The sequence below is a fragment of the Musa acuminata genome, chromosome BXJ1-6 (assembly GCF_036884655.1).
Source record: "Musa acuminata AAA Group cultivar baxijiao chromosome BXJ1-6, Cavendish_Baxijiao_AAA, whole genome shotgun sequence".
NCBI lineage: Eukaryota > Viridiplantae > Streptophyta > Magnoliopsida > Zingiberales > Musaceae > Musa > Musa acuminata.
Genome location: NC_088332.1, coordinates 16629490 through 16653321, shown reverse-complemented (window position 1 = coordinate 16653321; position 23832 = coordinate 16629490). Strand labels below are relative to the sequence as shown.

Sequence of the window (23832 nt, the reverse complement as noted above, 5' to 3'; positions counted from 1 at the left end):
ACCCACACATTATATACTTCCTAAGAACGAGAGAGAGAGAGAGAGAGAGAGAGAGAGAGCGCACTCATTCGACCCCCTTGGATTTGATCTGATCCAGTGGGAATGAGGTCATGGCAATGTCTAAGCATATAAAATATATTGCAGAGTAAAGAAAAAGGGAGGAAGGGAAGCGAATAATAATATGGTGTCTTCCTGTTGTTGGGCTATTTTATTTTGAGGGTGGATTTGGATATTATGCATATATAATGATGAAAATTATGACATTCATATTACAGGTTTTTTTAATTATTAGAAGATACAACATGGAGTCCTCGAATTCAACAACATCCTCTAAAATATTACATAGCAAGATAAAAGGTATTTAATACAACAATTGTAGAGCCCAAAACAAAAGTTTAAGCGGTGTGGGGATAGGATACCTTCAATACAAGAATGAGGAGCCAATACACAATTAACTTCTCTTTTTCTCTATGGTGGAAGTGATTCGTGTGCTATTGCTGCAAGCACCTCAATCACCCCTTTCTTCATGCAGTTCATTTTGAGGTGTGACTCGAGACCTACTATCCTTGCACACTTGGGTCCATTAGCTTTTGTTGCATCACAGGACATGTCAAGGCAGATGCGGAAGATGATGAGTTCCTTTTAAAGTTGTTCTCCTTGTGCCAGAGGTGGCAAGTGTTTCATGCTACTTGTGGTGTTCATGCTGTATACCATTGATTCTAATTGCATGATAGCTGGTCTCATCCATCAATGTCAGTCTCTTCTGGTCTATCATCATCTGACATGAATTGCCTCAAGATCTTGTGTGTCTACATAGAGAGGTCTGCACTAATTAGGAACGCTAAATGGCTTTTGTCCTCTGACTTTTGAGTTTTATCATCGATATCCATGGAGGAACTGCAATGTCGAATTGTCATGGTAGGGATTGTTTCAAGTGCTAATTCAATCATCTGCCGCTGTAGTTTTACCTGCTTCTGCAATATGTTTGAGGAGGAAACTAATGAACTACCTTCTGGAATTTGACATTGGTTGACTGATTAAAGCCATCAGTAAGTATAGTCTCCAAAAACAAAAACAAAAATTCACATTTCGAAGTTAAAGTTTCTCACTGAAGCCATCCTTTGCTAACAAAAAGATAAAGTTGACTTCGCAGCTACTACTTGATCAAATAGCACCAAGTTATCATCCCTCCTTGTAGCTAACCACGGTTGGTGTCATTTGAGATTGTTCAGTTACTACCATAAAGCATCGATGAGCTGCTACAGATATGAAGCTTTCTAATGCCCAATCAGGACACTTGTGGTAAAGCTCCTACAGTTAAATTTAGGTAGCCATGTCTATCTCAATCAGGACACTCGTTACTGGGAGCTTAAATCTGGGCTTGGTCGAGGGCAATGAACACACAAATGATGATCTACAAGTGGCCATGAATGGAACCTACCACCTACTCTAGTGCATGAACTCATCTTTTAGTATTGTCCCCATTTCTTGTCCTTGCACAATCAAGACTGGTGTGGTGAGCATGGGCATGCATGTGGAGGTGAGGAATGATTTGACCATTTCTCTTTGAAATGTAGAGGAAAGGACCCTGTGACAAAGGAAGTCCAAACGCACCGCAGAGGCGTGGAGCCCTATGACAGCAAGATTTCACCATGACACATTGCAAAACCATGGCAAGATGGTGTACAGAGGGAAGAAGGTGATGGTAGAAGAAGAAGAAGAAGAAGAAGACCCAAAAGAGAGAGAGAGAGAGAGAGAGAGAGAGAGAGAGAGAGAGCATTGTCCTCAGATACACAAAGATCAAAAATTAGTTCCTGTGAATGACCAGCTTCCCAGCTGTTTCTCACTTGGAAAAAAGCTGAAGAAACTGTAGTTATGGTCTCGAATGTACCAAAAGTTTATCTTATTTTGGTGCTGAATAATTCCTTAGAGATGGGATGCTCATCAGTGGAAAGAACTGCAAGAATAATAATTACAATGATGAGGAGCATTAGCACTTGCAAAGTTGAGATCAGGAATTCAAATCTCCATATCTTTGTGTTTCATCTGAATATGGTATTGTTCTGGTTGACACTAGTCAAACATTCCCATGCATGAGCTCCAGATGAGTCCCATATCCTTGTAGATCATGGGGATTAAATGTAAACTAATATTGATTGTAACTACAGCCAGATTCATATTTGGATCATAAATCAAACAAAGTTGAGCCCGAATTAAAATGAGACCCCACATACCTTGTAATGTTGTCTTAATTACGTTTTTCTGGTCATTACTGTCCCCATGCTTGATTAAGAAAAGCATGTAATGACAGCTGAAAAGACAAGCTCATCTCAGATTAGGAATAATTGTGGAACTATGGCATGCTATAACTTGTCACCAACATTTGAAGGAGAAGAACAAACTGCATACCACCTGCAGACAATTTCATTCCATTTAGGTATAACATTCAAAATTAAGCTGTGGGATCTGTCTAATCAGGTGTAAACCACAGGCTTAACAATGATTAGTTTAAGCAAAGAGTGGAGGACAATCCTGAGAAGATCTCAAAAAGCTGATGGAGACAACCTTTAAACACCTGAAGCTATGTTTAGTGATAACCATGCAGGTCAAATCATAGTTAGGTGACTAAAAGGACAGTGATGATAATTATCAGTGGACTAAGGAGTGCTACCAGTAGCAAGCTGATACTATTTGAGTCTTGCTTGTTTCATCCTGCTGGTTTGGCTGAAAAATGTGGTCAGTGCTCTCAGTCTTCTGTTAATGATTAGCATCTTTTTTTTTGTTTTATTATCATTATCATCTCTTCTTTCAAATGTATATTGATGTATTCCCTCAAAAAGAAGATAATATATTTTTATGTAAAGTTGACATTGAAAATAGAAGTATGTTGTGTAGGATATTTGACTCTGTAAAAGGGAAACAAAAAAGTTTTGAGGATAAATATTTCTTATATATTCCTTTGAAACATTGACAACTGTAATACAATGAGGCAAATAAACTCTACCTTTTCTAATCAACAACTACATATTTAAGCTTCCTCTTGGATTTATGGACTGTATTATTCCCAAGAGGAAAAGGCTTCTGCAGTTGCTGCATAGTCTCTGATTTGAAGAAACTGGAACAAAGATTTCCAACACAAGTTTCTTGAAGATAAACCAAACCAAGCTTTATACATGTAGAACAAACAAGCTCATCAAATCAATATTAGTCAGTGATAATGAGTTATGTTAACATCTCTCAATCTCTCTTTCTAGGGATCTCTGTAGAGTTTTTGGTTGCATACATAGGAACATTCTCTGATTTGAAGAAACTGAAACAAAGATTATCCAAAACAAGTTTCACGAAGATAGACCAAACCAATGGATAACAAGTGACTAAAATCTAGATTTAAACATGCAGAACAAGCACTCTCATGAAATCAACATTATGCAGTGATGGAAGTGACGTTAACATCCTTTAATCTCTTTATTGGGATCTTTGTAGAGTCTTTGTCTATACAGACACATAGACCGACAACAGTGATAACAGGCAATGTGGGGGGGGGTGTGATGGGCAAGTGTTCAAGGTCTGTCCCTCACAAACAAAGCCTTTTTCTTTCCTTCTCCTTATCCATTATTCAAAGTTTAAATGTGTTCTTCTGCCTGCATAATGAAATCCACCACCAGGCTAAAAGGGTCCCTCACCCTCAGCCCAGAAAGCCAACTCAATATGGGTTGTGCCCGGGAATCTGCATCCGAAGAGAAAGACAAAAATATGTGCATATTTATATTGCTTTAAGGTTGGAAATTTATAGGCGGATTTCGTAGCCGGCAGCAAAGCCTGGATGGAGAGAGACCAAAAGCTAGTCTTTGACACTGCTGCAATGATGCTTGTAGTCCATTGACCAATGATGCCATGTCAAAAAAGCTCAAGAACTTGAGCTAGAATGTCTCATGGCTATTAGATCCCTAGAATTCATCATCGCCTCTTTGCTTTAGTAAGCAAGTCTATATGAACCAGACATGGTGCCATCTTTATCATCTTCATCCCTATCCAATCTCCCTATAAATTCCCACATCACTAGCCAATTTGGTTGTGGAGCCCACAACATGGTGGGTGCTCTCCACATGGTGTTTGAGTGTGCCTATCTTGTATCAAATTTATCTCTCTACTTTGCTACATATAACTCTTTTAAATATGGGAGGATATAAATTGAATTCTAACTTTACACATATATTCGTAGGTCTAAGGTTTAAATTCTTATTTAATAAAACCTCATTTAACAAATTAGAGAGGATTGCATAATTTAGTTCTATTTTGATGTCCATATTCATGAGGATAGATAGTGTCAATCGATTACAAATGCCCTTTGGAGAAGGACTTGGTGTTCTCAATCAATCTGCAACACAAACCATGGTTTAACTCTTTATTTTTGGCTTGTTTCATTTGAAAGAGATGCAAAGAATTCATGTCATATGTTCATCCATCAGCAGTTTTAAGTGTCATAATATTTGCTGAATTCAACTTTTTGGCCTGAAACCAAAATCTAGTTTACTTACTTTGAAGCAAATCAAACTCATATGTTGACATCAACCTTACTGCTAATTAGATCTCTTACGGTCAACAGTATACGAGCGAGGTGAGGGAGGGATCACACACAACTCTCGGCCCTTAGCCGTCACGACTCTTGATGCTGCATCTAAGCATCAAGAAGAACTCGTCGGTTTCATCTGATCTCTCCAAGGCCACGCCACGCAACGCAGTCGCCGCGCGCGGCAGGTGGAAGGGGAAGAGGCCGCCGAAGGCAGCTGCGCCTCCGCGGCCTCCCTCTCTTCCTCCGTGATCGTGTCGAGGATCCTCGTCACCTTGTACCTCACGATGGACACGAACTGCGGCGGAGCAGCCTCCGTCACGTACCGGCCCACTGCCTGCGCTTTGGCCGCCATCATCTCGTCTTCTCCGTTCGCTCAGGCTCTGCTCAGGCGAGGCCACGTCTCCTGGATGCTCGGAGGGAGGCATTTATAGAGCGCTCCAGCGACAGGGAAGGAAGGAATCAATGTGGGGAAGATGCAGAGGGCAGGTTTGGATGGCCGTGGGGGGATGCGACTGTGGGCGTCCGCTCCCTGACGAGGGGAGGCGTCGTCTTCATCGCCGGATCCGACTTTTTGCATTGAATGCGCGGTGTTGGCGTTATGCGAGCCAAGGCGCGGTGCGTGGGGTGGATACGTGTTCTTCCGCGACGCGATCTACTTGTGTTCGTGGTTTCTTGTGTTGTCTGCTGTCGCTTTCGCGTGCATGATGATGCCGAAGAGGTAATAAAGTGTTCGACGAAATGCTTTCACCGAGTTGGTGTAAGATGTACATTTTTTAGTACTACTAAAATTAAGCAACCTCAAGGCAGATATCGTCGACAGATATATTACCATCGGATTAATATTTAAAATATAAAATTTATTTTTAATCAAGGATAAGTGAATTAGTGATATTATCACAAGATTAATGCTTGAAGTGAATTATATCATTCGACTAATTACATATTACCTTCTATAATATATAATAAAACCTGCATAGATATAATATATATTTCTGCTTCACTTATAATAAAACCTGGGTAGATATATAGAGGCAGAATTTAGACAATAGAGATTGTCCTTTTTTTGTGTTTTATTTCTATTTCATTTTGCTGAAAAAAAAAAAGATAAATCCACCTTGCTTCTATTTTATTAGAATAAACCTTAAAAAGCCAATCTGATTAGGAGAAAAGAAAAGGAATAAAAGAAATATAAGTCCTTCCATCTTCAAGGTTAGAAACCATTATGGATCTATCTGGCTTTGAACATAAACAGGAGTCTGTAAATTACCAGGACATGACTTGATGAATTTACTCATGTTAACTCAATTATTTCCTTGTTTGTTCTGTGACTATTTAGGATGGTAAGGTGATGTCATCAACTGGTCATGAAGAAGCCATCAACTGATTTGAACCATCAATTTTTTGCTAGCAATTGAAACCACAATTCTAGTCCTGAAAGAAGGCAATATGTCACCATAGGCAGCTATCCTTTCCCTTTCTCACTCCCACTGTCACTCTCAATAAATTTGAGAATAATATGTCAATATTGTTGCATTATTTAAAGCAAATATGCATAGAAGACAAACTATCATGTAAAGATTTACTTCTGATCTATCTAAAATTCTCTAGAAGACCTGACTTTCATGCAATAGATTCTGCAGAGATGATGATGACACTTGGAAACATTATTAGAAAAGTCAATCTTCTAAATAAACACTTCATTAAGCTCTTGGAATGCATTGAACTTGCCCTAGTCAGCCATGTCTAAATAGTTGCAGGGTTCAATGTTTTGGTTATACACCTCACCTTTCACATGCATCCAAATTAGTGCTGAAGAGACCTTTTCCAAATTGTGCATTTAGCATTTTTTTCACACTCCATCTGAAGCTTCTGGGTGATGGCTTTTGTACGATGACAGAACAGTAGCTATCAACAAGACATCTTCAAACATCTAGATAATGTCATATTGGACATGCCCACAAACTTTAATTTGCTACTGCAGCAGTTGCCTGAATCAAATGCAAAGCACATAGACCAGACATTTATATGTGCACATATCAGATGGAAGCACTGTTATTTTTGTTTGAAGTGTATGGTTGGAGATCTACATTAGTACCATGTGTAACTGTAAGCTAGGCATGGGAAATTGATTTCTATGAGCTTACATCACATGACAATTTCTTCACACAGATTTGTTTTACTTTGTAGTTCTAGCTTCTGGTTGGCTCAGTTATTGTAACTTGGTAAAGAGTTATCTACTAAGATGTCATCAAGCGCCTGTTGGATCACTCCCTGAGGTGGTAGGCTAATTAATTTGGAGATGGGATAAGCTCCACATCTAGCAGATCAATCAAGTAGTCCTTTATTGTCTGATGTTAATCCATTCTCATCATTTCATGATTTGCCTAGGCTTTTAGAAAGCCCTTCAGTCACAACTATTTGCAAGCACGGAAACATTTTATCCAGGACAAATGAAACAAAAAAATGCAAACAATAAGAAGGATACCATAATTTGAATACACTGGGTAAAGATTTTAATGGAAGTTATCGTTATACATTCAGTTCCACCAGTCTTGAAACAAAATCTAAATTCTCAGCTGCTTGCTTGCAGCATCCAGAGTCCAAGAATGATATAAAACTCATAGAATACATGTAATGAATCCAAATGGTGAACCACCATGTTCTCAAAACCACACTTTACTGGTTATCTTTAGGTGAAATGCTGCTCTTGTACTCGCTTACAGCAGACGACCACCTACTTCTTAGTTCTTGAGGATCATGTCATGAGACAGTTGCAATATAGTTGGGGGAAGGGAAAGAGCTGCTCAGGCTGGGATGCATTTCACCGACAAGCTACTGCTTATCCTGTTTCACAAACGAAAAAAGAATGTGAATTGTATGGAATAGAAGACAAAGCTGCAAGTGATCCATTCATCTGATTTATAGTCTTACCTCAAAAAACATGGTATGAACATCTATGTATTTTCCTTTTGAGGAATCAAGACTACCTGAACATCTTGAGATCTTTCTTGGTCTTCAGTTTTAGCAGTACCGTCTGATTTTATTTGGGATGCTTCTTTTTTCAGTTTGTGATTGTTATATGCCACAACACCTGAAATAGCTGCCAAATCCCAACATTGTTGAGACAATGTAAAAATTCTTAAAGATGGAAATTAAACATTTGATATAATCAGTAAAAACATAGTCAGCTTAATCATTAAGCTACTTTGCAAGGAAAAATCAAGTCCGACAGCATTCTGAAATGAAAGAGCCATTACCAACCAATCGTGAGAAGTGAGGAACATAAAAGTAGGTGAGATTAAGGTCACAAGACAAAAGATAGACCCATTTTCTTGAAGGGTCCATCAAGTTAGGTTTGTTGGCAAAGAAAAGGAACAAACAAACACTAACCAAGAGAAGACCAGACCACAAATGATGATATATCCCTATCAGTAAAAACAAAAAGAGCACTAAGAAAAGTAAATACATTAAGAACAGGCATATACTACATACCTATACCATAACCAATTAGGTTGATAATTGTCAACTTTGAATCAGAAAATATTAAAGCTGACAGTAAAACTACAACCCAGTCCCTGACAACTCCAGCTACACGAATAGTCAGCGCACTTGTGCGAGAAATCACAAGGAAAACTGACAGATTGAGAGCAAATGTGCAGACACAGTTGAGACCCAATATAATTGGTGGAAAGTTCCAAGGCCCACTAGAATCCATTTTTGGTTTCTCCAAGAATATCCATGGAACAAAGAGGCACAAAGCACTGCAACAAGCAAATAAGCATCATTACTCCACGAAAAGGCTTTTTTACCCACAAATTGGTAGAGAAATAGTGAATAACTACCTGCATGGACTAACATAATACATCATAGAAATTGAGTTCAGTCGAACACCCTTTCTTTTCACAAAAATTTCCATGAAGATGAGTCTTGAGGCCTCACCAACTACACCACCCATCTGATAAACTACTCCAATCCAACTGATGCTGATCTCCCCATATGAAGCCACAACTACTCCAATACTGATGACAGTCATAATGACAAACATCCTACAACTCATTGCTTCAAGGCCTGCTGCTGTTCCCAGGAAAAATACAGCAACAGGCACTGAAAAACTCAAAAGAAAAAAAAGGAAAAAAAATCAATATTTGCATCAATTGCAACAATAAATGACCATGAAGGTTTGTTTAGACCATAATAAAATGAGAAAGAGTTTAGTACTTACTGGTAGCTTTCAACATTTGGGCAAATGCAACAGATATATAGAGGTAAGCACTATTCCCCAGCCAAAGAGTCATTGCAAACATGGCACCAATTGGTACGACTGATGTGAGATATCTGAGGATTCAGAATACAATGTCTCAGAAATGAAATATAAGATCGGAGTCCAGTTTGTAATTGGCTAGAACCCTTATCGAAGTTATATAGTTGATGATCCCAAATTGAAGTACAACAGCGCAAAGCATATTACGAGACAAAAACTTTAGTAGACAATGGTTCAAGTCCACCATGATAAAAACACTTGACTTATGATAAGTCACCATCTCCGCTCCTCCTGAAGGTTAACACTACCCACTCTTGAGGGCTGTGTCAAATATTCTCAGATGAACTAGAGCTAATTATCATCCCAAGGAAGAATTTCTTTGCATTTTTGTACAAAACAGGAGTATATTTCAAAACTCGAAGTCCACAATCTTCATAAGATGATATATGCATGTTGCTAAAATATAACAAAAAAGTAAGCAATCATGGAAAGTTGAGGTGATATTATTAAGTTGAATTTGAAATACAATTATGTTGCTTCTAAACAGCTTCACATTTCATTTTAAGAATTGTAGTGTTGAAACATTGTTGACAAGTACATACATCTCACATGCTCCCATGTTGAGTGTCTGTTCACCTCTACCTACACCAAGGTGTATTAGTGATAGAGTCAAGTACTAATCCAAACTTAAGACTATGGTGTAAAGCATAGCTTTCCCCCTAAAGATGCATAATCATCCTAAAAGATTTTGTGCTTGTACAAAGCTTCATCAACTGGTCCTTCTGCAAATGCCCAGGGCATGATCACTGATGCAGATGATAATAGGATATTGATTACACAGAGCCAACTTAAACACATGTGAAAACAATTCATAATTTCACGAAATGCATATACATATGCCACAGTGAAGTTGTCATTTCTGGAGCACTGTTTTGTCTATGGCATAGGTCACGTTTGACATGCCACTGTTTGACAAAAACAATCTAAGCAAACTGACTAGATGCTTTTATAGCAAAGGTACCAGTGGACATGATAGCATGCGCTACAGTTAGCAAGTCACAGTAATAGTGCAAGAGGCCAAACTGGCCAAAAAGGGGCAAGGAATTAGATACTTTTACCACCACATGCTGTCAAAACAGAATGATGATAATCTCTGTTCATTATGATAAAGAAACTAGTACAAAACTGGTGAAAATATTAGATCAGCTAATTGCATTCCTTGGGGTTGCAAATTTAATAAATCACTCTTGAAGAAAAGACAGCAGTCTTGTTAGAGTCTTCACCAACTTTGTGCTTTGGAATGAGCTGAATTTGCACAAATAATGACATCATAAACACAACAAGAGGTTAAGAAGGTCATGGCTTTGAATCTTTCACAATAGGCTGAAGGAACCAAAACATGCTACTATGTTATCATATATATTATAAACTGTACTACCTATCATTGGATAAATCACTTTTGATAAAAAAAAAACATTACTGGAGAATGAAATACTTCAACAGAAAATAAAGGAACAACAAGATTTATTATTCTGAGCTGACAAATAACAAGATAGCATAATTGGACAAAAAAGAATGAAGAAGCCAACACAATATACACCCTAAACTTTGCGAGAAATAGGCAATTGATTACTCACATTTCTGAGGTTATTCCTCCTTCAATCTTTATAATCTGATACACAAAGAGAGAAGCATCTTCTTGAGAAGTCTATAACTAGAAAATAAGTACAAAAGAGCAATAACCAATGAGTGGTCGATAAGAACCACGTCTTTATATTACAAAACATAGCTAATACTATTTAAAAGCACAAATACCTTGAAGACTTTGGTGAGCACAAAGCATAATACAGAAGAGAAAAGCATGTGTAGTAAAGTCAATGCAACTGGATAGGGGAAGTTGATCTGTTTGGAAGACAAAACCCACTGCAGCAGTGATGGAGCAAGTTAGTTGGAAAAGCAAAACACAGCTAAAAGTTGCATGCTTAACTATCCCTAGATCAAGGAAAAAAAAGATAGAATTAAGATTAAAATAAACTAAGATTATACTTGAGGGTACAAGGAACAGCATCCAACTTATAAATTCAATTCTTCAGAGTTGATAACACATGTATTTAAATGAGTTAAATGTGAATTGTGCATTTGTTTTCCCACTAGGCCAACCTTATGTGCAATCCTCTATATCAGATAACATCAGTTTGTGCAATGGCATTGGAATTTTACATCTTTCGGCACCAAAGCAAAATGCATCACTCAAAATCATGTCTATATACAGAGAATGACCACTTTTATTCATAGTAATTATCAAAAGCATCATTCAGACAAAAGATCATCCAAAAGGAATCAAGATATCTACCTTAAGGGTAAAAACAACATTCAACTACATAAAATGACTCAACAACCTCAGAGATTATCATTTTGGGAATAAAAAAAAAGGGCTAATGTCCCCTTTGAAACATTATCATGGGGTATTGCCCTATGGGAACTCAAGAAGTCCATCTTGATGATCACACAGTTAACAGAAAGAGTTCTACTTGTTACTCTAGTTAGCCTCCATCATATGTGGAAAGGCCGATTTGACATCATAAACGTCATGCCTTCTAAATCAAGAAGATCATCTATTCAAATTTGTACGTTATTTGAATCATGGTTGCACCTTAAAGTGCCGCTCTTTTCTAGAATAGACGTTCATTCTCAATTCAAAAATAAATGACAAAATTTATATTTATTTTCAAGAATTTTCTTGATTATGATGAAATTTGGCTATACAATCATAACCCCAGAAAAATTACCAAACGCCTACGTTACCAAGCATCCAAGATCTTAGATCTCAACACCAACAAACTTTTAGCTTTTATCGAGGCGACCTTTCGGAAAGCACTTCTCCAAGACAACAACTTGGAGTCGCGATCTTGATCGTATACCCTAAGAATTGTAGGTTTGCAGATTACGCCCAAATAACAGAACAGATCAGATCAGAATTGTACAAGAAGGAAACCGCAACAAAAATGAAGAAAAGTTGCAACCCTAGGAATCAAAATGGCGGTTAATAGAGTGACCTTGTTGAAGAAGATCTGGCCGCTGGACAAGGCAATATAGAGGAGAATGTAGCCATACGTGCTGCCGCCTTCCCCGCACCTCCGGATCCGCTTCACCACATCTGCCACCATTCCCGCCTCTCCCCGAACGCGGAGGGGGCGACCGGATCGATCCATCTCGCCGCCTCGCAAGCAGCCGAAGCTAGCAAGGGAGAGGAGAAGTGTGCGTCGTCGGAACGGAGTCAAAAGCGAGGATGTCTCGTGGCGCAGTGCAACGCGATTGACCAACAGTCACGAAGTCATACGAACGACCGAACACACGACAGGGTGGTGAATGACCGAACCACCGACTGTCGTGAGATGGTCGTCCGTTAAGTCGTGAGGTTAAGCACTTCTGTTCGTCGAACCGAATCGAACCGCATCCCAAAAATCTCGCGCCACACGAAGCAGCTCAAGCCGGTTTACACGCGAACCGCACCGTCGGAGCCCAGGCAAGCAATTAGTGGTGGTGGGTCCCGCATGGGGTCTGGAGTCTGCATCCGATCATGACGCGTGTCAATGATATCGGGCTACCTTCAGACGCGGCGGACGGCTAGGTGAGGGGCCTACACGAACTCCGTTTGGGATTGCAGCCAACACACGGGTACACAAAGAGGGTCAAATCTCATGGGTAGCGTATGTATTTCTCTTAAGATTTTGATAAATACTTTTAACACCAAAGCAAAAAATTCCAAATAACCTTATCCAAAATATTTTAGAAGACTAATTTTATATGTGTTTTCCTTCGTTTACGCCCCCAAAAAAAAGCTAAAAAGAACTTCTTCATCTTACATGATATTTATTATTATTTTAAACAATATATATTATGTTTATTTTTTTTTTCAAAAGAACTTTTTTCGTCAATATATATGTATACATTATATTTTTCATAAAAAAAATATGTTTAATATTTTTTAGAAATAAATTATATTAAAAATATAATATATATATATATATATATATATAATTTTTTTTCAAATTTTTACATCCGAACGAACTGATCTCAATTCTATAATTATGCCTAATATAGAAGATTTAGCACGATAGGTTATCGTTGATGATTAATTTAATGTGTTTTGATTGAAGGATATTTAGCAAAAAGTATTATTGTGATATAATCTTCTTGATGTTGAAGATGTCGAGGGGCAAAATTACATTGCTTGCTTAGTGGTGTAAACGTCTTGTGACATAAAGATGTATTATGTGAATCATAAATCCTCATTTTTAGCCACTAAGTGATATGTTGATCATGTCCCATTGACATTCTCAATTTTGAAGGAGGAGGATTACATTGTGTAATTAATAATTGTTTATGTTAATGAACAAAGACCTCTGTCGAATTTATTATGAGGCTAAGTTGTTCTTGTTGAGGGCGGAAAGATTAGATCCAATTAAATGGAGTTGTTTTTTCGTATTAAAAACCTTTTGGATGGAAGATCTTTAGTGACGAAATATATTTTTAGTGATGAAAATGCATTTTTGTTGCTAAAAACTCTTTTTTTCATTTTCATATGCACATGCCTTCAGTCATGTATAAATTATTCTTTATTTTTCTAAAAAGGAGAAAATAAAATAAAAATAAAACAACATTGAAGACCTTTAGTGACAATTTGATCTTAGTGATGGTAATTTTTTTTTCTAAAATTCTTATGTTCTTCATGACACAAATATTCTTATGTTCACGAGGAGAAAGAAAATCCTAACAAGAAAAGATATAGGGTAATACAATATTAATCTTCCTAAAGAAAATTAAAAAAAAAACTTAAATTCAACAGGAAGTAACAATAATATCAAAATTCTAAAATTACTCCTATTGACCAAAGTTGATCATTGTTGCAATGAGCACAATGATCGACGATGGGGATCGACGACCAATAGTCAAATCAGAAAAAAAAAAAAAAAAAAAAAAAAAAAAAGAGATGAGGTTGAGGTTTTTTTAGTCGAATTTAGATCACAACAGTAGAAAATATCTTACATTTTCACTCTCCTTTGTTGATGAATGATTCAAACTTCAATACTTCTCATGTTGAGGTTATGCTCGATGAGTCTCTTATAAGACTTAGTATGTATCAGAGGTGAGGTGAGGGATAAAAGATAAAGATGATCCAAAAATCTGTTTATTGAGATTATGCTGGATGAGTCTTGTATGATACTTACTATATTTTTAAGATAAGAGTTAAAATATTAAAATGACTCAAACTTTTGCTGAGAGATACACAAAGATCATTTCCTTATATGGGGAAGCTTAAGAAGCCTCCATTTACAACTTGAAGGCTTTTAACTGTAGGTGGCTATGTAAATTTTCTCAAATTCATTTACAATTCAAAATTTTATTGATAAATCAAAAAAGTTTTTTCTCACATTTATGCTTATATGATAACATAATATGGTTGGTTTGTTTTGTTATTTTTTTGGTCGATAAGGCTCTGAGTCTCGAAGATCTTAAATTAAATATAATTTAATTATATTTATTCCCAGTGACCAGTAATAAAGGTTTTTATGTTTCACGAGAAATACAAGTACCAGAAAAAAAAAGAAAAAAAAGGACAATGAAACAGTAAATTCCAAATATCCAAAATATTTTATCAACATTGGAAGCAGGAAAACTATGAAGCTACTCATGAAATGATGGAATAAAAGTCTCTTATGCATGGCTGCAGTAGAATATATCTCAATCATTATTATGTTTAAGATGATGAGCATCATGAATAGTCCTTTTGAAGGCCATGCATCAGTAAGGAGTTTGCATTTCAACAATTTTATTCTTCTGTAAAATTCACACATTTTGATGGAATTACTAGTTTTAGATTGAAATGGAAATAGGATTTAGCAGTCAAGAAGATAAAAGTACCAGAATCTGAGAACACAATCTAAAACTACTCCAATTAACTCTACAATCTTTGATGGACATCAATACCTGAGCTGTTTTGAGGAAGGATCCAAAGTGTTTAATAGACCCCACCAAATTAATTTGATGGCTTTATGTTTCCTTTTATAGTGTTATTGAGAGATGAGCTTGGGAATATGTGGAAGATATATCATCTTGATCATACTTCAAAAATGTGTGGGAGGTGTTTGCTGGCTTCTTCAAAAGCTCATGTGGATCAGAAAAAAAAAATTGAACATTTGGTAATTACTGTGAAAGGAATTTATAGTATACAGAGATCAATGGAATGGATTTCCATTATTTTTAGACATGAACAATCTTTTAAGCTTCATCTGACAATTAATCACTCTCAAAATAACCAAATAACTAAGTAATCTAAAAATATTATCCAAAAAAAATCAAATAGTTAACATTAGCAATGGCATAAAGATTGCAAATGCATGATTCATGTATCCATGCAGAGTAGTCTGGATTAGCAGATGACTTCCTGTACAAAGGGAAAGAGAAGTGAGATTAAGCTTCCTTAATTAAACAAAACTCAAAGTACAAGTATACTTGATAAGAGTTAAATGACAGTAGTTAATAGATCACATCAACAGGGTGGACACCAGTGTTTCATGAATGGGACATCCAAGTGGCCTAAAGTGGTGGAGTATGGGACATAGCTAGTACATAACCAATATGGTACTGACTTCATGACAGCAATGGTTGCCTCCCATTTGAAAGTAGTGCAGTTTGAAGCAGTCAGTAAATCTTGATGAGGGACATTAATTACTTGTTCTTTGCTATCTCCAAGTTTCATGTATACAGATAATAATCTTCACATCCCAATAGATGATATCTGCTTACAGTGCTTGAACAACTGAAATTCATCAATATACAAAAAAAAAAGGAATAAAAATTGAATTGAATCTTCTCTGCAGCAGGAAAAACCATATGTTGTTGTACCAAATTTGGTCAGGATCAATGTCAACTTGATCTTTAGCTCATGACAACCCAATCACTTGTGTGGATTGTATGGGAACAATCCAACCATTTGTATAGATTAACAATTTGGTGCATTCCATCAAATGTAGCAACTCTTGAAAGTAGCAAGAATTTGAATATTTTTTTTGCAAAAAAATTACTTTTCCCATTTTAATGAAGGATGATCCACCATCTTGGTACCTGATAATTATTGGCAGAATATTCTCTACCTTTCTGGCCTTTTATCTTATTGAAATTGCTGAAAGGCTAGCAAATAATGGTTGATTAAGAATCATGCTATGGTTAGAATCAGCTACAGGAGATATGTAGCCTTCTGAACTTCAAATGTCTTGTAGTCTGCATCATCATTAGTAAACAGTACATATCGTAAAAGATATTGACAGAAAATTTTGCATGGAAAATGTAGAACAGATGAAAGGGTGTTGAAATGAGTATTAACATGATGAAAGAGTGTTTAATAGGGAAACGATGGCCGCATGGTCTATTGGAATCACCTCAGTGCCTGTGATTCAGAGCTTTGATGACTTGATAGGATCCTGTAATGGGAGTCCAATGCCACTAAAATTTAAAGTATAAAACATGAGGAAAATGAATGATCAAGAAGAACCCACAAGAGTCTCCAACAATAAAAACAAATAAGTGATTGTGGTTGGTGTCTCCAGAACTCTCATTTAAGAAAGAGAAGTGTCCAAGATGAAGTACAGAGAGGACTTAAATGTTAGTATTCCAAGACAAAAATTGGAATCTTTTTTCTCTTCTTTTCTTTGCACAAAGCCCTCTGTTGATCTCAGTTCTTTAATCACTACATGCAAATGACAACTAAACTTAATCTTGGCTTCTCAGTGAATTGTATGTCCTATGTGACGATGAACCCAAGATGTGCAAATTCCACTCTGAGGCAATCTCACATGCAACTGGTGCTCACTGTAAACAACAAACAAGTGTGGCTGGTCTGTCCCTTGGAATCAAATGGAAAGATGATGAAAGAACTTTTTGGAGAACAGAGCAGTGCTGCAGATACTCACATTCTTTGACCACCACTCAGAATTCCCAGGTTGGCAACCTTGTCATCTCCTGTCACAAGTCCTCTTACCTATTTTGACACGATTCTGCCTTGTATTCAAAATGCTCTCTCTCTCTCTCTCTCTCAAGATATATATATATATATATATATATATATATCTCACAAGTTCATCATGTTTAACACCATTCAGTAGAGGTTACTTGCTTTGAATTCTAACTCACCTCCACCAGATCACTCCATTTTGATTGTTGAATGGGTCAGAGAGCTGACTGCTAACATTGTCAAGTACTTTGTAGAGTTCCCAACTCCAATGGGGAAACTGTTTGAGGAGGTTTACAGAGAAAGGCAGCACATTGTTTCTTGAAACCATGGTTTCAAGAAATGACAATCCTTGATCAAGTTTATATACGGATAATACCCAGAAAAAAACAAACCGACTCACTATGAGATCATCAACGAATGTATGTTATTTAGATTCTTTCCAATCAAGCAGTCCAAACCTGAGGTAAGCAATGGCATGGCGTTACTACATTCGTGGGTGAGAACATTAATGGCTGCTGCTTAAAACACAATAATTTCTATTAGGAATAATACGTATTTTTAGAAAGCTAATAATAAATAACCAAATTATTTGGAAAAACAGATTATTTAGAGAATAAAACGAAACGAGAGGAGCATTGATTGAGAAGCTAAGGTTCGTCCACCCAATAATTTATGCATATGTTTAGGTCTTACTACAGCTTTTGCATCGCTGCTCAGTGTGGCAACTATAGAATGAATGTCTCATATGTTGTTATCTATCATCATCTCTCCTACTTTTGTCGCATCCTTATAAAATTACATTGAGAACCGAACACTCAAAAACAAAAAACAAAAAACCATTTGAACTTAATAAAAAAAAGATATCCTTAATTTATATTTATTATCTAATATTATCACTATTTTCGATCCATCAAGATTCAACACGAAGAATTTTTTTAATATATTATATATCGATTCAGACAATATTTCCTTGACTACTCTCTATTATATTATTCTTCGATATATTATTGATTCAAATAATATTATCTTCATCACTCTCTATAAATAAAAATATAAAAAAATAGAATCTCATGCATAATCTCGAACATCACGTAAAGTGAATCAAAGATCACTAATACTTCAATTCCTATCATCCTTTTCTTGGCATGTTATATTTTTATAACAATTATATATATATATATATATATATATATATCTTATATTATGAAAAATAATATATATTTATAAAAAATTTCACTAAATAGGGATCAATGAGCCATCGGTTCGAGGTTTTGGTGACTTTAGATTTGACGGGCGCTTCCACATCTCTCTCTCTCTCTTGTCTCTCGCTATATATAATCCCCCTCCCGGCATCCCTTCTCGTCGCAGGTAAAGCCGGAAGCCCGTGTACGCACGAGAAGGTACAGCCATACATCCCCCTTGTTGTTCTTGCCATCAACATCGTTTCCAGAACACCGTGATCCTTCTTTTACTTGATTGTTTTCTCTATATGCTGTTGCCACGGTCGTACCATGACGTCGAAGGGCGTTCGTGCCAATCCACCGGGGAAGATGGGTGACGACGACATGAACCATCCGTGTTCTATTTGTCCTGCTTTAGTTAGAATCATCCTCCCATAGGCGAAGTCCGTGATAAAAGTAATCGTCTTTGTGCCTCTTTTTCCTACATTCCAGCGCATGCCCTAAAGACCAGTCCTCACTTGATCTCTCAGAAAAATCTTCCCCTGCTTCTATTTTCTTATTTGCTTTCCTCCAATATTCCCGGCCTTTGGTGGAATTCTGTTAACCTGAAAGGTGATGGCGGATGCTTTTCCCCTTTGGTTATGTGATATGCATCACTTTACATACTACATGCCTATAAAACCATTTGGTGGAATCGCGAGACTCATTGAGTTGAAGGAACAAGTTGTCTAGGGATCCGGCAAACATGAGCATGGAGATCACCAATGTTTGTGAGTACGAGGAGATTGCGAAGCAGAAACTGCCGAAGATGATCTATGATTACTATGCCTCGGGAGCAGAGGACCAGTGGACACTCAAGGAGAATAGAAATGCCTTCTCAAGGATTCTGTAAGCATCTACTGATAGCAATTTATGCATCTCTGTTCTTAGCTTGGTTTGTATGGATCTCTGTATTCATACTCGATAGAATATAATAGTTCGATAGTTAGAGAAGAAAAAGTGCAAGTTTACTGAAAGCAAATCTGCCCTTGTTCACTATATGTTTTTTAGGTTTCGACCTCGTATTCTGATCGATGTGTCCAATATCGATATGACCACTACAGTCTTGCGTTTCAATATATCAATGCCAATCATGATTGCCCCCACAGCTATGCAGAAGATGGCTCATCCGGAAGGTTTGCCCCTTGATCTTGTACCTTGGATTAATGGATCAAGATCACAGCCTTCATCAATCTTAAGTCAATATATTTTGTAAATTTGATTTTATTATATGTTTCAATCTTTTTAATGTTAGCCTCAGGTCCTTACTGTGCTTCATACCAGTTACTAGAATTGTTAACTCTATATATATATATATATATAAACTGCAATAGCTATCTCTTTAGTTCTGCTTGAAGAGATGTTAATAAACTGCCTAAGACGCTACGCAGCCAAGTTCTACTTCGTTGTTGATTAGCTCATAGTTTGTGATCACCTACAGGGGAGTATGCAACAGCAAGGGCAGCATCAGCAGCCAACACTATCATGGTTTGTCACTCATCTTATTCTTCATCTGATCACTGAAAGAGATGTTTTCTTTGACCAAGTTCTTCTAACAATCTTCTGTAACCGAGACCAGCAAAGTATGTCCATGTTGACACCTGTGTTGCTTTCTCTCCTTTTAATTTTTTTGGAGGACTATATGGAGAAAATTCTAGGAAAATTTTTTTATGACCTTCTCACCATGGCCGCATAAAAGATAGAATTCTAAACCACATGCATGACTCGTGGAGTGCTCTGTTTTCCTAATAAGAACATGTCAACATCTAGGAACTGTAGAGCATCTCATTTTAAGTCACAATCAAGGTACATATGGGTGTTCTGCTGCTTATAGTCAATTAATATAAACGTGTTCGTACTACAAGAACATATCATTCATCTACCTCTCTCTCACTATGGTTTTGCTTTTAATTGTTTTTTCCCTAGACACTGTCATCATGGGCTACTTCCAGTGTTGAAGAGGTTGCTTCAACAGGACCAGGAGTTCGCTTCTTCCAGCTTTATGTAATTATGACACTCATTTTTCTTTGCTTAATTTCATTTCTTTTTTCTTTTTCACTTGTTCATTAGTCATTCTATGATGATGTTTCCTAGCCATGATCCTCTCTTCTTGTCATGTTTTACTCTTGTTGTTAGGTCTACAAGGACAGGGATGTCGTTAGACAGCTTGTTAAAAGAGCTGAAAGGGCTGGCTTCAAGGCTATTGTGCTCACGGTAGATACACCAAGGCTTGGACGGAGGGAAGCGGACATCAAGAACAGGTATGTATAGTTGTCTCATTGTTGTTTTACCAAGATGTAACTAGCCAAAAAGCCTTTTTACACTATTTTACTCCAGGAGCTATTTTTCCGTCACCTACACTCTTAATTTGATGCAGTATAACGTTAATTTAAATGGTCAAGGATGTGGTTTGCGACTAACATATAACTAAGAATCATAATTTGACTCTTGTTATCTGTCTTAACATCAAAGCTCATAGCACAGGTTTACGATTAACATACATATTAGTAAGAATCATAATTTGACTCTTGTTATCTGTCTTAACATCAAAGCTCATAGCACTGGTTTGCGACTAACATACATATTACTAAGAATCATAATTTGACTCTTGTTATCTGTCTTAACATCAAAGCTAATGTATTCACAATTTTGAAGGCATGGCTCTCCTTTTGCTAAGCTCTTTCTCAGTCAGATATTTCTACCTAGTGAATATGCTTGTTTTCTTTATGATTTAAATATTTATTGTTAGCTCATTGCAGATTCACTTTGCCTCCCTTTCTGACACTCAAAAACTTCGAGGATCTGGACCTTGGAAAGATGGAAAGGGTGAGAAGCAGCTGAGAAAATGCTGATATTATCTAACTTGTCTCCTTTGTATTATGCTATCAATTGAAAGTAACTATGTTTTGGTGCAGACAAATGACTCTGGTCTAGCATCTTATGTTGCCAGCCAAGTTGACCGTTCCCTATCCTGGAAGGTATGTATTTAAGCACATTAGCGACAACCTGTAGCTTTGTATAAACCTCTAATAGTCTTTACCCGATGATTCCCGACTCTTGAAACATGCAAACATCTATATATTAGGAAAAGAAATGATGAATTTTCATGATTAAAAATAACAAAGTTAATACTTTCAGGAGTACGCAGATTTTTGGGCTATTTCCCTAGAAAAGACCCACGTTTTTGGTATTTCCCAATCTGTACCCTTATTTTGATTTTTTTTTCAAATAGTATCCTTAATTTGAAAAATATCTAAATTTCCTATTTGTTACAGTATTTTGATCACAACAACAAAAACACTGTAAAGCCTCCTTGAAAACATTATAAATGATCTAAATAGAGTTATAACCTCATTCAAACTAACTACAAGCCTAAAAATATGATATTGTAATGATCTATGAGCAATGATAATTAAAGACAGACGATATGATGTCGTTTACAAAGATTTTTAATAACGTTTCCGGTATTTTCAATACATCAATAAAACACTTTAAATGTTTTCGAAAAACATTATAAACGAGACAAATGAAAACACTGTAATAGCTGAAAACTGGTAAAAAAACGAGCAAAAAGAATTAACAAAAAAACTTTTCAGGGATATTATTTTAAATCAATAATATTGTTTGGGGAAAAAGTAAAAGACGGGTACCTTTTGAAAAATATATTACATATGAATATTTTCTAAGAAAATCACCGTAGATTATTTAGTTATTAGTTCACTCTAGAAGCTGGTGTTAATGTGTTCTAGTTTTTAGCTATGCCATTTCCTGTAACTCTAGTGTTGGGTTTTTGTCCTCAGTATTCCTTGTTTAGACTCTTAAATTGATCAAAAGATTCTGCTTTGTATTGGGGCAGGATGTCAAGTGGCTGCAGACAATTACTTCATTGCCAATCATAGTGAAAGGAGTCATGACTGCAGAGGACAGTAAGCAATCGATACTGTAGCTTTTGTATTGTATCTTAGCTGGTACCTGAAGCTTTGAGAATTTTGACAAATGGTTTGTGCATTCTTGTTTGAAATTGCAGCTAGGCTGGCCATTCAGGCTGGTGTGGCTGGTATTGTTGTGTCTAATCATGGAGCTCGCCAGCTTGATTATGTTCCAGCAACTATTAATTGTTTGGAAGAGGTACCTACAAAGGGTTTAATACTGACATCATTCCCTCCTTTCTATCTAAAGTGAGAATAAATGTTTCTAAAGACATAAATTGATGCAATAGTACAATACAACTCAGACAATCTTCAGATTACATAGCCCGCTGAGCAAAATTACTTAACATCGATGATGGTTGAGATAGTTTTCTTTTCTGAATTGCTGAATAAGTGCCTGCTAAACCAGGTTGTCAAAGCAGCACGGGGTCAAGTTCCGGTGTTCTTGGACGGTGGGATTCGTCGTGGCACAGATGTGTTCAAGGCATTAGCGTTGGGAGCCTCTGGAGTATTTGTAAGTAAATTTGAAAGAAAAAGTTTGTCGATAGACTTGCATGCAGAATATGTTCTATTTTACTTGCTCTTGTTAACCACAGATTGGAAGGCCAGTAGTCTTTGCACTGGCAGCAGATGGGGAGGCTGGTGTGAGGAAGGTGCTTCAAATGCTTCGAGATGAGCTTGAGCTAACCATGGCACTGAGTGGCTGTACCTCTCTTAAAGAAATCACTCGGAATCATATAGTTACTGAGACTGAGATGCCCCGAACCCTATCTAGGTTATAGATTCGTAGAGCATTGGTATTTATCTGCATTTGAATGGAAGTATTGAACTCAACTGTGTGTCAGTTTAAGTAGGGACCTTCCTCAGAAGTTATGGGAGACATCTTGAGCTTGAATTCTGATAATGATGGATGATGCTTTTAATAAGTGCTGTGATAAAATAACTTAGTTCCAAATACTAATTGAAGGCAGGATTGGAGTTTGCCAAAAGCATATGTTTCGAATGCCTCGATATCAAGGATTAGTTAAAATATATTAGCTGGAATAAATATTTTGGATAGAAAAACAAAATAAACACATGATAATACTTTAGTAAAATTTAAAAAATAGACATAAAAAGTTTACAACTCCAAGGATAATAAATAAAAATACAGAACTGAAAAGTAAAGATTCACCACTCACGAAAACATCCAAGAGATACAGAGTTTAAGAAAAAATTTCAATAAAGCTTCTGCCAATATCATCAATTCATAAACCCCTTTCTAACCTTAAAATATCAAAATAAATATTAGTGCATAAAATAACCCTTTATGCATAGAAAATTACGAAATCAAATGTTTTACCGCTACTAACTAACCCCTTTAATATATTCCTAGGTAATAAAGAAAAACATCTTGAAACAACTTTAACTTTGTTTAAGGAATATACTCATGAGCTATCATATTTGAATGGACAAGTTGACTATGAAATAATATTGTGGGTTGTAGAGAATACTATAGGATCATCAAGATCCACACAAGCTGATTATAGCAAATTAAACTCCCGTGTCAATCTCCCCTTATTGAAAAAGACTTATCCTCGAGTTCTCATTTGTTCCATCAACATGATTATGATAATGACTTAAATCAACTGCATTGAATGTTAGAGACATTTCATAATCTTTAGGTAGCTCGATCTTATAAGCATTCTTGTCAATTCTCTTAAGTACCTTAAATAGACCATCAACCTTTGGCTTCAATTTCCCAAATTTGCCTAGTGGAAACCTCTCAGTGCTTAGATGAATCTAGACCAAATCACTTACGTTAAACTCCATGTGTTTTATGTGTTTGTTGATAG

General features: G+C 36.5%; 2 protein-coding genes across 4 annotated transcripts; one reads left to right on the top strand and one right to left on the bottom strand.

Annotated features, from left to right (window-relative positions):
* Positions 1-7060: 7060 nt before the first annotated feature.
* Positions 7061-12217, bottom strand: LOC135676530 (probable sugar phosphate/phosphate translocator At3g14410). Of its 2 annotated transcripts, none has more exons than XM_065187821.1 (8): positions 11891-12217; positions 10650-10757; positions 10472-10506; positions 8796-8908; positions 8416-8677; positions 8066-8334; positions 7561-7673; positions 7061-7417 (listed from the first exon to the last, which is right to left on the bottom strand). In XM_065187821.1, exons 1-8 carry the CDS (start codon positions 12044-12046, stop codon positions 7406-7408), a joined length of 1068 nt encoding a protein of 355 aa, XP_065043893.1. In that variant the 5' UTR covers positions 12047-12217; the 3' UTR covers positions 7061-7405. The 2 variants fall into 2 exon arrangements, with proteins under 2 accessions (XP_065043893.1, XP_065043892.1); XM_065187820.1 differs by having other exon boundaries at positions 7505-7673; positions 11891-12216.
* Positions 12218-18222: 6005 nt separating this feature from the next.
* On the top strand, positions 18223-22923 carry LOC135676529 (glycolate oxidase 1-like). Of its 2 annotated transcripts, XM_065187819.1 has the most exons (12): positions 18223-18641; positions 18762-18917; positions 19080-19204; positions 19510-19556; positions 19995-20072; positions 20205-20329; positions 20828-20894; positions 20984-21046; positions 21925-21994; positions 22096-22196; positions 22407-22511; positions 22594-22923. In XM_065187819.1, the coding sequence occupies exons 2-12, from the start codon at positions 18775-18777 to the stop codon at positions 22777-22779; spliced, it is 1110 nt and encodes a 369-aa protein (XP_065043891.1). In that variant the 5' UTR covers positions 18223-18641; positions 18762-18774; the 3' UTR covers positions 22780-22923. The 2 variants fall into 2 exon arrangements, with proteins under 2 accessions (XP_065043891.1, XP_065043890.1); XM_065187818.1 differs by having other exon boundaries at positions 18223-18917.
* Positions 22924-23832: the final 909 nt, after the last annotated feature.

What these genes read in the sequence shown, in the direction of transcription:
- LOC135676530 (XM_065187820.1), bottom strand. Translation starts at nt 12,046, where the DNA reads ATGGATCGATCCGGTCGCCCCCTCCGCGTTCGGGGAGAGGCGGGAATG. An exon ending in GCCAGATCTTCTTCAACAAG is followed by an intron (nt 10,758 to 11,890) that starts GTCACTCTATTA and finishes TCACTGCTGCAG; the next exon opens with TGGGTTTTGTCTTCCAAACA. An exon ending in CCTAATTGGTTATGGTATAG is followed by an intron (nt 7,674 to 8,065) that starts GTATGTAGTATA and finishes GGGATTTGGCAG; the next exon opens with CTATTTCAGGTGTTGTGGCA.
- LOC135676529 (XM_065187819.1), top strand. Translation starts at nt 18,775, where the DNA reads ATGAGCATGGAGATCACCAATGTTTGTGAGTACGAGGAGATTGCGAAG. An exon ending in AATGCCTTCTCAAGGATTCT is followed by an intron (nt 18,918 to 19,079) that starts GTAAGCATCTAC and finishes TATGTTTTTTAG; the next exon opens with GTTTCGACCTCGTATTCTGA. An exon ending in TGGGAGCCTCTGGAGTATTT is followed by an intron (nt 22,512 to 22,593) that starts GTAAGTAAATTT and finishes TGTTAACCACAG; the next exon opens with ATTGGAAGGCCAGTAGTCTT.